The 15,202-nt window shown below is 43.8% G+C and overlaps 1 protein-coding gene across 2 annotated transcripts in view; it reads right to left on the reverse strand.

Annotated features, from left to right (window-relative positions):
- Positions 1-15,202, reverse strand: part of INO80D (INO80 complex subunit D) — a 52,299-nt gene that overhangs the window by 14,126 nt on the left and 22,971 nt on the right. For both annotated transcript variants that reach the window (XM_044303704.1, XM_044303703.1), the window contains 4 exons: positions 13,785-14,527; positions 5,709-5,817; positions 1,642-1,866; positions 1,297-1,406 (listed from right to left, as the gene is read on the reverse strand). In XM_044303704.1, coding sequence (XP_044159639.1) covers positions 1,297-1,406; positions 1,642-1,866; positions 5,709-5,817; positions 13,785-14,527 — 1,187 coding nt within the window. The remainder of the gene's footprint in view (positions 1-1,296; positions 1,407-1,641; positions 1,867-5,708; positions 5,818-13,784; positions 14,528-15,202) is intronic.

Below are 15,202 nucleotides of genomic sequence, written 5' to 3' on the forward strand. Positions count from 1 at the left end.
ACATCACAGCATTTACGGTGCGCTAAAAAAAAAAAAAGACATGAAATTTTACTACATAAAAAAAATAAGTGGTAGCATTTTTGTGGTACGCACGACTTACTGATTATATTATTTTGGGGAAGGGGGAAAGGGTTACGGCGTTCACAAGAGAGATTTTTTTCAAATACTTTAATAGACATTTTCAGACGTGGTAATACCTGAAATGAAATTTTTTTTTATGGTTAATATATTAACATTTTAATTTTTTCTTTTATTTTTTACTTTTACAGTAATAACTTTTAGCCCCCTTAGGGGGCTAGAACCTGGGATCCTTTGATCCCTTGTCCTATTCACTATAATATTAAGGGGAAAAGGATTTTAACATGGTCAATGCTGAGCTGCGCCTGGAAAGCTTCAGAAGTGTCCAGGTTGTCAAGGTAACTGATCGGAGCCCCGCAATTTCACTGCTAGGGCTCTGTTTGTAAAGCAGAGGGAGCTGCATCCCTCTGCCTTGCCTCACAGATGCCACAATCGGTGCTGATCGCAGCATCTGAGGGGTTAAATAACAGGGTTTAGTACAATCATCGTATTATCCGCCACGTATGGAGTGGGCTCATCCCAGCAGCCCGCTCCATACATTGCCTCAACCACCATGACGTACCAGTCTGTCACGGTGGTTGAAGGGGTTAAGGCCTTGTTCACATTATACGTGTCCGTTTGACGTCAATAAAAAAAAAAATAATAATAATAATCCATGAAGTTGACTGAAGGATCTGTGTGGCATGCATATTCCACAGACACTTCACAGCTGAAAATTAACTTTAAAAGCATGAGGCCATCCATGTTGTGTCTGTGACCAATAGACTTTAATGGGTGGATTTGGTCTGCATCATTGTCCAAAGTAGTCAAAGTCTCTGATGCTTTTCACTGACCCACAGTCAGTAAAAAATACTGATGTGTGAAAAAACATTAAAGTCAGCGGTTACATGTACTACTGTCCATGAAAAACGGAAATGTGAACGAAGCCCAAAACTCACTAAGAAATAATTTTTGAGCCTACTGTTTTTTTTGTTTTTTAAATCATTGGCCAAATATGTTAATGCTGTCCAACAGTAGCATGGAGACACAGCTGTTGGGTGGCACACTCAGATCTCCATGCTCTTGCTAGCCAGATTTACAGAACACAGAAGTGAGCAAAAAAAGATCTTTCCTCAAAACTTCACACCTGTTTCAGTTACTAAGTGCCAGTGCTTATCCTTGCCATAGGTGCTCCACTGGACTGCAGTCACAACCAAAGCAGTTAACAGAAAAGGATACGCTGAAAACAGTGTCTTGTGTATGGGAGGGCTCGGTTTGTGCAAGACACGCTCCTCGCAGTTGCAGTGCAAAGTGCTGCTTCTGTTCCTCTGAGCTCTGGTTGAATAGTTCTGCAAAAAAAAAAAAAAAGTCGAAATTTTAAATTTCAGCTTAAATTCTACAACCACAAAAGTTAATGCAAGGTCCACTGCTATCTGGTGTTTCTTAGGTATACCGGCATCTAGGTAAGCTGCATGACAACCAAATGGCAATATCACAGCTTCCGTGAAAGTGTACGCACTTCTATGCGTCACATTACTGTGCAGTTTTCAAATAGACAATAACTTGTACTTTGTGACTTCTTACCTGGACCTCATGCGTGTAACTTTGCGCCATTCTTGCATTAGCTGCCCAGCTGACTCAGGTTCGCTGAGGGCGGCTTTCTGCAATGCTTTCCGGAATGCATGGCGATATTTCCGCTGACAGGATTCTGCTCGCTCCAGGCGGCAGAGGTGCTTGTATTTTTGTTGAAAATAAGTGCAAAGTTGTGCAACCCTGGAGCTCCTGCTGTGCGCTACCTCCGCATCATACCTGAGATCACAAGGCAAATTGCAGCATAAAACATCGTAAGCAGCGACGTACCTTCATCATGTCAATACCACTTGTTATAATAACATAAGAAAGGTAGCAGACTACGCTTCCCTATATAGAGGGCCACCGTTAAAAAACATATACCGCACAGTGTGTGTGTGTGTGTGTATATATCCATCTATATATCTACATACACACACACACACACACACACACACACACACACACACACAGAGCAGCACTCCAAGTTTCGGCTCTATCCCAGAGCCTTTCTCAAGCAATAATACACAGAGAAATGTGAACAATATATACCCAACAGTGATTATGGAACATCATAATGTCACATGATCAACGAGTTCCATACAATTAACACTGTGTACAATTCATGTAAAATAAACCTACATATAAAAAATAAATAATAATAATAATAATAATAATAATAATAATAATAATAATAATAATAATAATAATAATATACATGATTGTTGTGTAAAATACATGATAAGAATCCAATACATAATTGTGTCTCATAACTTATCTTAAAGGGAACCCGTCACCGGGATTTTGGGTATAGAGCTGAGGACATGGGTTCCTAGATGGCCGCTAGCACATCTGCAATACCCAGTCCCCATAGCTTTGTGTGCTTTTATTGTGTAAAAAAAAACGATTTGATACATATGCAAATTAACCCGAGAGGAGTCCTGTCCCTGAGATAAGATGTACGTGAGATGAGTCAGGACTCATCTCAGGTTAATTTGCATATGTATCAAATAGGTTTTTTTTACACAATAAAAGCACACAGAGCTATGGGGACTGGGTATTGCGGATGTGCTAGCGGCCATCTAACAACCCATGTCCTCAGCTCTATACATAAAGTCCCGGTGACGGGTTCCCTTTAAAAAATCTCATTCTTGTATAAAAGTAAAGTATATCAAGAGTTAATTGAATAAAAGTGCACATCTGCAAAATAAATAAATAAATAAATAAAAAAATAAAAAATCAAGAGTAGCTGTTCCCAGGCGGATACAGGTACCGCATGTCTACACACTGACCAGACCTATCGCATCCATGGTGGCATTGGCGTGTAGTCCACAGTAAGGCGCATGCACGCAACATCCACGTCACTGAGTCACATGACTACCCATGGAGAATGTGCAGAGATTGTAACTCCCGTTTCGCCGCCAACTTAAAAGTGGTCAGTGCCCAAAGGAGCCAGGACGCTTTGCGCCTCGGCTCCAACCACCCAGATACAGTCAGTCAGTCTCATACATACAATATAATCACAGGGCACATATAGATGATATATATATATATATATATAGATATATATATATATATATATATATATATATATATATATATATATATATATATATATATATGGATTCAGTGGGCTAAATATGAGAATGCCTATACAGCGGCATGTGTCACTCACTGAATCCAACTACAAAAAAAAAAAAAAAAAAAAAAAAAAAAAAAAATTAAATACAGCGCAGTAAACATTTTTTTATGGTGGTCCTCCATCAGCGATATTTGCATTGGGAAACCTATATCTCTGGCATGGCGCTATGTGCACTAACTTAGCATAAGAGACAATGTCTTGATGGTTGCAACTGGTAATCCAATGGTCAAGCAAAAATTGCGCCGCTATATACAGTTGTGGCCAAAAGTTTTGAGAATGACACAAATATTAGTTTTCACAAAGTTTGCTGCTAAACTGCTTTTAGATCTTTGTTTCAGTTGTTTCTGTGATGTAGTGAAATATAATTACACGCACTTCATACATTTCAAAGGTTTTTAATCGACAATTACATGACATTTATGCAAAGAGTCAGTATTTGCAGTGTTGGCCCTTCTTTTTCAGGACCGCTGCAATTCGACTGGGCATGCTCTCAATCAACTTCTGGGCCAATTCCTGACTGATAGCAACCCATTCTTTCATAATCACTTCTTGGAGTTTGTCAGAATTAGTGGGTTTTTGTTTGTCCACCCGCCTCTTGAGGATTGACCACAAGTTCTCAATGGGATTAAGATCTGGGGAGCTTTCAGGCCATGGACCCAAAATGTCAACGTTTTGGTCCCCGAGCCACTTAGTTATCACTTTTGCCTTATGGCACGGTGCTCCATCGTGCTGGAAAATGCATTGTTCTTCACCAAACTGTTGTTGGAAGAAGTTGCTGTTGGAGGGTGTTTTGGTACCATTCTTTATTCATGGCTGTGTTTTTGGGCAAAATTATGATTGAGCCCACTCCCTTGGATGAGAAGCAACCCCACACATGAATGGTCTCAGGATGCTTTACTGTTGGCATGACACAGGACTGATGGTAGCGCTCACCTTTTCTTCTCCGGACAAGCCTTTTTCCTGATGCCCCAAACAATCGGAAAGAGGCTTCATTGGAGAATATGACTTTGCCCCAGTCCTCAGCAGTCCATTCACCATATTTTCTGCAGAAGATCAATCTGTCCCTGATTTTTTTTTAGAGAAGTGGCTTCTTTGCTGCCCTTCTTGACACCAGGCCATCTTCCAAAAGTCTTCGCCTCACTGTGCATGCAGATGCGCTCACACCTGCCTGCTGCCATTCCTGAGCAAGCTCTGCACTGGTGGCACTCCGATCCCACAGCTGAATCCTCTTTAGGAGACGATCCTGGCACTTGCTGGACTTTCTTGGACGCCCTGAAGCCTTCTTAACAAGAATGGAACCTCTTTCCTTGATGATCCTATAAATGGTTGATTGAGGTGCAATCTTAGTAGCCACAATATCCTTGCCTGTAAAGCCATTTTTATGCAACGCAATGATAGCTGCACGCGTTTCCTTGCAGGTCACCATGATTAACAATGGAAGAACAATGATTTCAAGCATTACCCTCCTTTTAACAGGTCAAGTCTGTCATTTTAACCCAATTAGCCTGACATAATGATCTCCAGCCTTGTGCTCGTCAACATTCTCACCTGTTTTAACAAGATGATTACTGAAATGATCTCAGCAGGTCCTTTAATGACAGCAATGAAATGCAGTGGAAAGGTTTTTGGGGGATTAAGTTAATTTTCATGGCAAAGAAGGACTATGCAATTCATCTGATCACTCTTCATAACATTCTGGAGTATATGCAAATTGCTATTATAAAAACTTAAGCAGCAACTTTTCCAATTTTCAATATTTATGTAGTTCTCAAAACTTTTGGCCACGACTGTAGATGAACAGAGGTGCATCCATTGTATTCCTCTAGACTGCAGCGTTTTTTTTTTTTAATAGTGATTGGGGGCAGCAGACAATATTATACAGAATGGGGAACAGAGGGTTTATTCTGCTAGAGAAAGCATCCAACATTCCTCCGACATTCCATCTGTGGTAAAACTACGACTCCCAAGATGTACACTTGCTTAGCTGTTCTTAGAACTCGATAGATGTGGAGCATGCTGGGAGTCGTAGTTTCATCATAGCTGGAGTGCTGGAGGTTAGCCATCACTGATATCAGACATTATGGAGAAGTACTGAACAGTAGGGACGTGTCTGTCTCCCTGCAGACCACTTCTCCACCACCTCCACAGTTATCAATTTGAGCTTGTAATCCGGTTCTTCAGTGAGCCGACAACTCTGCTTTGTTTAAGATGAGGGGGCTAACAGAAGAGGACTCCAAAAAGGTTATATGCAAAAGGAATCGCAATACATTTACTGGATTTTTTTTTCCAATTGGAGAGCAATTGCTTCTACGGCCCTACAGCGTGTTGCTGGTTGTATACATTTTGAGCTGGCTCCTAGACCTGGCTGAGATTTAGCTACGCCTCACCTACCTAAACATACTTTCACCATGATTAACCTCCATACATAGAAAACACTTACTTTTTGCAGCCATGTTGGAGACTTTCACGGAATGACCATGCAACCTGATAAGGAGATGCTTGTTCAGAGTCATCATGTTCCTCTCCACTGTCTTCTGACCAGTCAAACCCTATGGAGAAAAGGTTTAGGAACCACGTCAGAAAGTTTCTATATGTCTAGCAAAAGAGCCATAGTTCAGCAAACAGAATCCAGGAGCTCTCAGGATTGCTCCACCTACAGACAATCCAAACTTGAGCAGCTCAGACAAATCGCCAAAACATGTAAACCTTGACATCTAATAGGATGTGTCTCATTTACACAGTCCTAAATGTCAAATACAAGGTCAGGCATCACAGGACCTTCCCCTAGCATCTCACACTATATTAATGGTATACCTAGGAAGCATGGGGTTATTAATTTATTTCCTTTTGAGTAGGTAAAAACACCAAAATGTAACCAAAAGTATTTCAAACTCACAAAATAAATATAACTGAGTCCACAGCTATGCAGGTGACCAGGCGCTCGTGGCAATAGCATTGAGGTGTTCGCAGCCGACACAGAAATTAATCAGCATTGCAATTCTAAAAGGCAACCACTAGATGTCACTAGCTACTGGTAAATTGAAAAATAAAAAAATCACTGAGACACAAGAGTGAAAATACCAGCTCATACAGTTTGGTAGGGCTGCAATGATTACTCGATGTAATAGAGTAAAAAAAATCCTCGAAGCAATTTCCCTGCATCGAGGATTCGTTTAAATCACGTGACCACGTAGCATGAGTGAAGTGAAGGCTCTCACTCACCGCTCCGTGGCATCCCTGGACCCTCTGCTGGAGTGGCATCCCTCTGCTGGAGTGTCTGTTGCGGCAGTACTGGGGCTTGGTCATGATGCAGAAGGAAGCGAAGTGTGTGCTGCAGTGCTTGGGCTGTGTCGGCTTCCGGCCGGACCCGGTCACTGTGCTGTGCGGGCACACATACTGCTGGCCTGTCTGCGGGCAGAGCCCAGGAAGCGCTGCCAGCTGTGCCAGGGGGACATGGGGCACCCGGCCCGTCGGACCTGTGTGCAGCTCAGGCAGCTGACCGACAAGTGTGTGCCCGGAAAGAGCTGGCAGCACCGGGATATCACAGAGCTGCTGGAGGCTGGGGAGCACCAGGAGGCTTTGGCCAGAATCCGCTCCACCATAGACACAGGTAAAAAGACTGCTGCCCATAGAGATCTGTGCCTGGGAAAGCTGGGTGGCAGCAGCACTAGGCTCTCCAAGGCTCCTAAATGTCAACACTATAGTACTACTGCAGTGACTTCAGGGGAGCAGTGGGGTGACCCCTGTGCGGTGACTACTGGGGAGCGGCGGGGTAGTGACCCCTGCGCGGTAACTTCAGGGGGGGGGGGGCATGGCAATGGATGGCATGGAGGCACTGGAGGAGGGGGACATGGCAATGGATGGCATCTGAAGGCACTGGGGTGGGGGACAGCTGATGGCACTGGGGGTGTAGAGCTGCATTACTAAAATAATTGTTTACTGCAGCCCTACAGTTAGGATCATATATATATATTTGGACAGACAACTTTTTTCTAATTTTTGTTCTGCACATTACCACAGTGGATTTTGGACAAAACAATTCAGATGCAGTTGAAGTTCAGACTTTAGCTTTAATTCAGTGGGTTGAACAAAATGATTCCATAGAATATGAGGAACTAAAGCATTTTTAAACTCAATCCCTTCATTTCAGGGGCTCAAAAGTAATTTGACAAATTAAATAACTAAATCAAATGTTAATTTCTAATACTTGGTTGAAAACCCTTTGTTGGCAATGACTGCCTGAGGTCTTGAACTCATGGACATCATCACTCGCTGTGTTTCCTCCTTCTTAATGCTCTGCCACACCTTTACTGCACCAGTTTTCAGTTGCTGTTTGTTTGTGGCCTTTCTGTCATGAATATAGGGGAGGGGAGGAACACAGAACTAGGCCTCAAGGCTAGGGAGATTGAAAAGGTCACCTCGTATAAAAAGCCCCTAAACCTGGTCCTGACTCCTGTCAGTATGTATAGACCTTACGCTGGGTTCAGACCTGAGCGTACTTGAACGTACTCCCTGTATGCGCAATTGTACGTGCGTTTGCAATCGCGCATACAGAGACAAGCGAACGCCCATTGTGGAGCATTCCCGCTCGAGTCTATGTACGGGAACGCGCGACAATACGCCCCAAAGAAGCTCATGTAGTTCTTGGGGCGTCGGGCGTTTTACAGCGCGATCGTACACACTGTAAAACGCTCAGGTGAGAACCATTCCCATAGGGAATCATTGGTTCTTGCCTGTTGAGCGTTTTACAGCGCGTAGCAACGCGCTGTTAAACACTCAGGTCTGGACCCAGCCTGAAGGTGGAGAGATATCAGACCACATGGTATGAAGTGTGATACCAAACGAAGTAGGCAATGCAGTAATGAACACAGGCTGCACCTGACAAGAGGTGTGGTCATTACCAAACCACAACATTGAGAATCAGGAGACTGTCAGTTAACCTCACGTGCAGTCAGTCTCCCGATCTTCTAACCTCTGTCACAGAAGGTACCGTGACACTTTGTCTGAAGTTTACTCTTTAACAAGTGAAATGCATGCTCGATTGGGTTCAGATCAGGTGACTGACTTGGCCATTCAAGAATATTCCACTTCTTTGCTTTAATAAACTCATGGGTTGCTTTGACTTGAAGTTTTGGATCATTGTCCATCTGCATTATAAAACGTCGGCCATTTGAGCACACAGTAGGTCTCTGAAAACCCCAGAATTCATCCGGCTGCTTTTGTCCTGTGTCACATCATCAATAAGAGACCCAGTGCCACTGGCAGCCATGCCCAAGCCATTACACTGCCTCCACCGTGTAACAGATGATGTGGTACGCTTTGGATCATGAGCTGTACCATGCCTTCACCATACTTTTTTCTTTCCATCATTCTGGTAGAGGTTAATCTTGGTTTCATCTGTCCAAAGAATGATGTTCTTTTTTTCAGTTTATTTTTGTTTTAGCAAAGGCCAATCTAGCCTTTTTATTCTTGAGGCTTATGAGTGGCTTGCACCATGCAGTGAACCCTCTGTATTTACTTTCATGCAGTCTTCTCTCTATGGTAGATTTGGATATTAATACGCCTATATCCCGGAGAGCGTTGTTCACTTGGTTGGCTGTTGTGAAGGGGTTTCTCTCCACCATGGTAATTATTCAGCGATAATCCACCACTGTTGTCTTCTGTGGGTGTCCAGGTCTTTTTGCATTGTTGAGTTCACCAATGCCTTCTTTCTCATGATGTACCAAACTGTGGATTTTGCCACTCCTAATAGTGTAGAAATTTCTGAGATGGGTTTTTTCTGTTTTTGCAGATGAAAGATGGCTCGTTTCACCTGCATGGAGAGCTCCTTTAACCGCATGTTTACTTCTCAGCAAAGTCTTCAAAAAGCAAGCACCACACCTTAAATCAACTCCAGGCCTTTTATGTGCTTAATTGAGAATGAAATAATGAAGGAATTGCCCACACCTGCCCATGAAATAGCCTTTGAGCCAATTGTCCAATTACTTTTGGTCCCTTTAAAAACAGGGTGCCACACGTAAAGGAGCTGAAACTCCTAAACCCTTCATCCAATTTTAATGTGGATACCCTCAAATTAAAGCTAAACGTCTGGACGTTATGTCCATTATATAACTATAACCTGAATATGTTTTAGTAAACGGGTAATTAAAACAAAATGTGTGTCAGTGTCCAAATATATATATGGACCTTACTATATATCAAACGCTCATTACCTACATGCTAAGAGTATATTCACATGAGGAAGATTATTGCAGAAATTTCTGCCACTGTCCTATTCTTCCGAATGCGACTGGCAGAAATTCATGTGCTTGCTGAATAAACAATCTAAGATGCATGGAGCATGTTTGTACTGCAATGTCTCGTGCACACGACCATATGCATTTTGTAGTCCACAAAATACAGTTACGTCCATGTTGCATGCACTTCTTTTGTGGACCCACAGTCTGTGGCCAAGTATAGGACATGTTATTTTTGCGGAACGGACACAGGGATGCGGAAAGCACAAGGATCATCTGTGTGCTTTCCACATGTCCGTTCTGCAAAAAGTTAGAACGTGTCCGCAAAATGCAGACTACAGGCCCTAGTTAATGTACACAGACCCAACAAAATGAATAGGTCAGGATTCAGTGCGGGTGCTGTGCATTCACATCAGGCATCGCACCTGCACGGAAAACTTGCCCGTGTGAAAGCTGTAGTCTGCTCTGACTGTATTCATTCAAAGTTGTCTGGTTCCAGGAGAGGTAAGGTTTAGAGCTGGCTCAGCATGAATGTAGGAGTTGCATTCCCTGGATTTAATGGAGGTCATTATGACTCCAAAAGCCGCATTAGGTTCCTGTCCTAGAGAGATCACCTAAACGCTGGCAAAAAGGAACAAATAATTTTGTACAAAATTTGCCAAGAATCTCAATATATTATATACACACACACACTCACCTAAATAATTATTAGGAACACCATACTAATACGGTGTTGGACCCCCTTTTGCCTTCAGAACTGCCTTAATTCTACGTGGCATTGATTCAACAAGGTGCCGATAGCATTCTTTAGAAATGTTGGCCCATATTGATAGGATAGCATCTTGCAGTTGATGGAGATTTGAGGGATGCACATTCAGGGCACAAAGCTCCCTTTCCACCACAACCCAAAGGTGCTCTATTGGGTTGAGATCTGGTGACTGTGGGGACCATTTTAGTACAGTGAACTCATTGTCATGTTCAAGAAACCAATTTGAAATGATTTGAGCTTTGTGACATTGTGCATTATCCTGCTGGAAGTAGCCATCAGAGGATGGGTACATGGTGGTCATGAAGGGATGGACATGGTCAGAAACAATGCTCAGGTAGCCCGTGGCCAATTGGCACTAAGGGGCCTAAAGTGTGCCCAGAAAACATCCCCCACACCATTACACCACCAGCCTGCACAGTGGTAACAAGGCATGATGGATACATGTTCTCATTCTGTTTACGCCAAATTCGGACTCTACCATTTGAATGTCTCAACAGAAATCGAGACTCATCAGACCAGGCAACATTTTTCCAGTCTTCAAGAGTCCAATTTTGGTGAGCTCGTGCAAATTGTAGCCTCTTTTTCCTATTTGTAGTGGAGATGAGTGGTACCCGGTGGGGTCTTCTGCTGTTGTAGCCCATCCGCCTCAAGGTTGTGCGTGTTGTGGCTTCACAAATGCTTTGCTGCATACCTCGGTTGTAACGAGTGGTTATTTCAGTCAACGTTGCTCTTCTATCAGCTTGAATTAGTCGGCCCATTCTCCTCTGACCTCTAGCATCAACAAGGCATTTTCGCCCACAGGACTGCCGCATACTGGATGTTTTTCCCTTTTCACACCATTCTTTGTAAACCCTAGAAATGGTTGTGTGTGAAAATCCCAGTAACTGAGCAGATTGTGAAATACTCAGACCAGCCCGTCGGGCACCAACAACCATGCCACGCTCAAAATTGCTTAAATCACCTTTCTTTCCCATTCTGACATTCAGTTTGGAGTTCAGGAGATTGTCTTGACCAGGACCACAACCCTACATGCATTGAAGCAACTGCCATGTGATTGGTTGACTAGATAATCGCATTAATGAGAAATAGAACAGGTGTTCCTAATAATTCTTTAGGTGAGTGTAATAAATAAATTATATATATATATATATATATATATATATATATATATATATATAGCATTATTGTAGTTTATTTGTGTTTGCAGAGTGCTGTTGCATGGTCTTTATGCTTTCAGCCATGGCGATGTGCACCTGCGCATTGGGATGTGCTGACTGACCCCCTTTTTCTTTGCAGTATTTTGTTCTGCACTTCAGTATTGCTGGCCCCACCTACTTCTGTTGTCCCGACTTCTATTTGGACACACCTACAAAACAAGGCCACTTTAGTTTTTTTTTCCAGAGCTACTTTAAGTTCCTAATCCGCCTCTGCCACTGACTATTAATCCGGTACTGTCATGGCGTCACTTGGTGGGAAGAACAGCGCTGCATACTACCAGCATTCTTCCTGTCAAGTATAATGGAACTGCAATGGAGGTTCTGATGCAGATGTGAACGCAGACTAAGGTTTTCTGCACATGACCGTATCCGTTTTATGGCCCGCAAACAAACATACGGATACCTTCCGTGTGCAATCCGAAATTTTCTCAATGGCTGTTCTTGTCCACAAAACAGACAAGAAAAGGGAATGTTCTATAATTTGTGGACGCGGACAGCACACAGAGCACATCCGTGTGATGTGTGTTTTTGCAGACCCACAGAAATGTATGGGTCCATATGCAATCCCCCAAAAAATGCAGATTGTACATAGACCAAAAATACGGCTGTGTGCATGAGGCCTAACTTATACATTTGTTATTCTCCAAATAACTGCAAACTTTCCAAAGTCTTCGCAAAATATCAGAGGTTAGATAAGCACAAAAAAGAAAAAGCCAAACTTGTGTAATGGGATCCAATATCGTGTGGATAGAATAAAACTTGTGCCCAAAGACAATGAACGCTGAATGACTAGAAAGCAGATTATGGGTTTCGAATAGATTCTAATATGTGTGTACACATCCATCTATAAAACATCAGATACATGTGACAGACAGAGGTCGCCATAACGCCTGTACAAGCGTCATAGATGCCTGTTCAGGCCATTTTACTCACTGAAATAAGTCTAAGGCGTAATACCAATACACCTTAGACTTTTCCCCCACATTCATCAGCGCTGTGAGTGGCTGCCTGTGCCTGAAATAACCAACAGCAAGGAGCTTTGTTATTGGTTGGTATAGGCGCGCGCCGGAGCTATACAGGTCCTGCAGCAGGGGAAGCCGGCGGGAGCTGAAAGGAGGAGGGGCCGGCTCATGGGGTGGCTGCCCGGGAAACATGACAGGGTCGCTGGAGAGGTGAGGAGCCGCGGACTCATGTGACTGGTCCCCGGTCTGAGAGAAGAGCTGCCCCCAGGCATGTGTTCTCCCTGGCCATCGGGTGGAGCTGGCTGGGGTGGTGGGAGAGTTGTTGTTCTGTCCACTTTGCTATCACCCCATAACTAGCACCCCCTTCCGGCTGCAGGATAATGAGGAGCATAGTCTCTAGGTGTGCAGAATAGTTATTATACGTACATGAACTACAGAAATACAAGGGACCATCCCACTAGTGATCCTGCTCCCCCCTCCTCCTGTCACCCCACTAGTGACCCTGCTCCTCTCTCCTCCTGTCACCCCATTAGTGATCTTGATCCCCCCTCCAACGCAGATTTGAACAAGTGTAGGCCTATGTATTATGTATTTGAATTACCGCAACTTTCGTACTCCTCCTCGGGTAAAAAAAATACTCCTCAAAAAATGGTCAGAGTAGTATTTTTACTCTTCTGCAAAAAACGTAGTGCGACCTCTGGTGGCAGAAAAAAAAAAAAAAAAAAAGGGGCGCACCCCCTAGCATCTCATAGGCCAGTCTCAGGCACCCAAAATGGAGTTGCATAAGGCTACATTCGCAGTAGAGTTTGGAATCAGGTATTCTGATCCAGCTGAGGACAAGGCTACCAGAGCTCACCTATCCGGCACTGCCGCGACTGTGTACCACCTGATTTCCAGCATAAATGCCACAAATCATCACAAGCAACGGCTTTTGGTCTAGCCGCCATTTATGTCAGATATGAACCTGACCTAATCTGGAGTATTTAAAATTTACAATTTCGATCAACGGGTCTCATTCTATTCTTCTGATGCTTCTCAGAAAGGAGTTTTACCCAGTAAACTAACATCGCAGCCATAGCTTTCCTGTAGCCTTGCGTCTGCCGTCACCACTCTTTTTGACACACTATTATCATCGCGTTTTATATATTACCCATTCCACCCAAATTTCTTGTACAGCCCCGCTTCTCTGCACCTTGTAGCCCTCATTCCTCACCCATTTCTAGCCTGACTGCTCTAAGCATATCTGCATCAGGTCTTATTATTCACAGATAACCCCACAGTGGCCGGCCTGACAACTTACATGGCGAATATCTGTCCGTTTTATGGACTTACCCAAGTGTGGAAACAAATCCGAATCTAGCTGTTGCTTCTGTGTGCACAGTTTCATTAGTCTCTGCAGCCGGCTAACACAAGATGAGTACGTGGGTAAGGCAGAGGCTGTCACCTGAATCCTGTCTGAACGTGGTGGATCTGTGGGGGGTGGAGGGGCAGGAAGTGGTCTCTTATTAGCCAGAGTCTTTACTTGTGCTAAGGAGTGCGCTATGGGTGACGCTCCCTGTACTGGTAAGCTGGTATTCTGAGGTTGAGGTGACGTACATGCCAGATTCGGCGTTAGCCCAGTGGATTTCAGTGACGTTGGTGCTGGTTGCACCAGCATCTGCTGCTCCTGAAGAGGCAGAGGTTGCAGCTGAGAAGGTGCAGGTTGAGGGCTAAAGTGCTCTTGATGAACTTTTAAAATCTCTGTCTCTTTCTGTCGCTGCCGATTCTGGGCCAACTTGCTCTGTAGTTTCTTCTTTAAGGATGCTCCCTTCTTAACTTCCTCCTCTTCCTCTTCAAACGTGAAGGAGTCATCCAAGTCTGTTTCCAAGTAGTGGAGAGGAAGCCTGGCTCCAGGAGGGGAAAGTGTCATACCATCTAGTCCATTGGGCATCTTCAAGGCCAAAGAGGGCACGGTTAGGCTGAAGGCCACAGTTTCCATTGGATGCCTTGCCTTTACTTCCTCCAGTGCATCATTCTTTTTCTTCCTTTCCTTTTTGGGGATAAAGCCCAGTACCTGCAGGTGACTGTTGCAGTACCTTGTACAAAAAAAAAAAGAAAAAATAGGTATTAGCGGCCTGAGACCAAAAAGTAACTCTCTAATACTAAACCTGAATTTCAACATTACAGTTGTTTAGTAGAGTCTGGCAGAGACTGATCTGAACCCGGACATCAGCGCTCTATCACTCAGTTACCATGTCTGGGTGGAGCATCAGAGCATTTCTTGTTCCAATGCTCCCCCTTGCTCTGCATCAGGCAGGGCAAGGACTTTTTCTTTACTACGGGCACTAATGGGTGGTCTTCAGCGATGCCCTAGGCCAGTGATGGGCAAACTGCGGCTTTCCAGCTGTTATAAAACTACAAATCCCATCATGCCCTGCTGTAGGCTGGGCATACTGGGAGTTGTAGTTTTACAGCTGGAGAGCCGCAGTTTGCCAAATCCTGTCCTAGGCTATGTTATAGGCTAGGGTAGCGCTAAAGACCACCCATTAGCTGGGTGGAAGCCTCTGCCTAGCATACTGAGAAAAACAGTAAACAAATTGCCCTTGTTCTGCGCTATGCAGCACAGGACAAGGGGGACGTTCAGAGCTAGAAATGCTCCAATGCTCCACTCGTACATGGTAAAAAAGTGAAGCGGAGCTTATATCCAGTTTCAGCTCTGAACCCGGACAACCCCTTTAAAATTATTGTCTCACTCAGTGCTCCAGACAAAA

The sequence above is a fragment of the Bufo gargarizans genome, chromosome 8 (assembly GCF_014858855.1).
Source record: "Bufo gargarizans isolate SCDJY-AF-19 chromosome 8, ASM1485885v1, whole genome shotgun sequence".
In the NCBI taxonomy this organism is placed as follows: domain Eukaryota; kingdom Metazoa; phylum Chordata; class Amphibia; order Anura; family Bufonidae; genus Bufo; species Bufo gargarizans.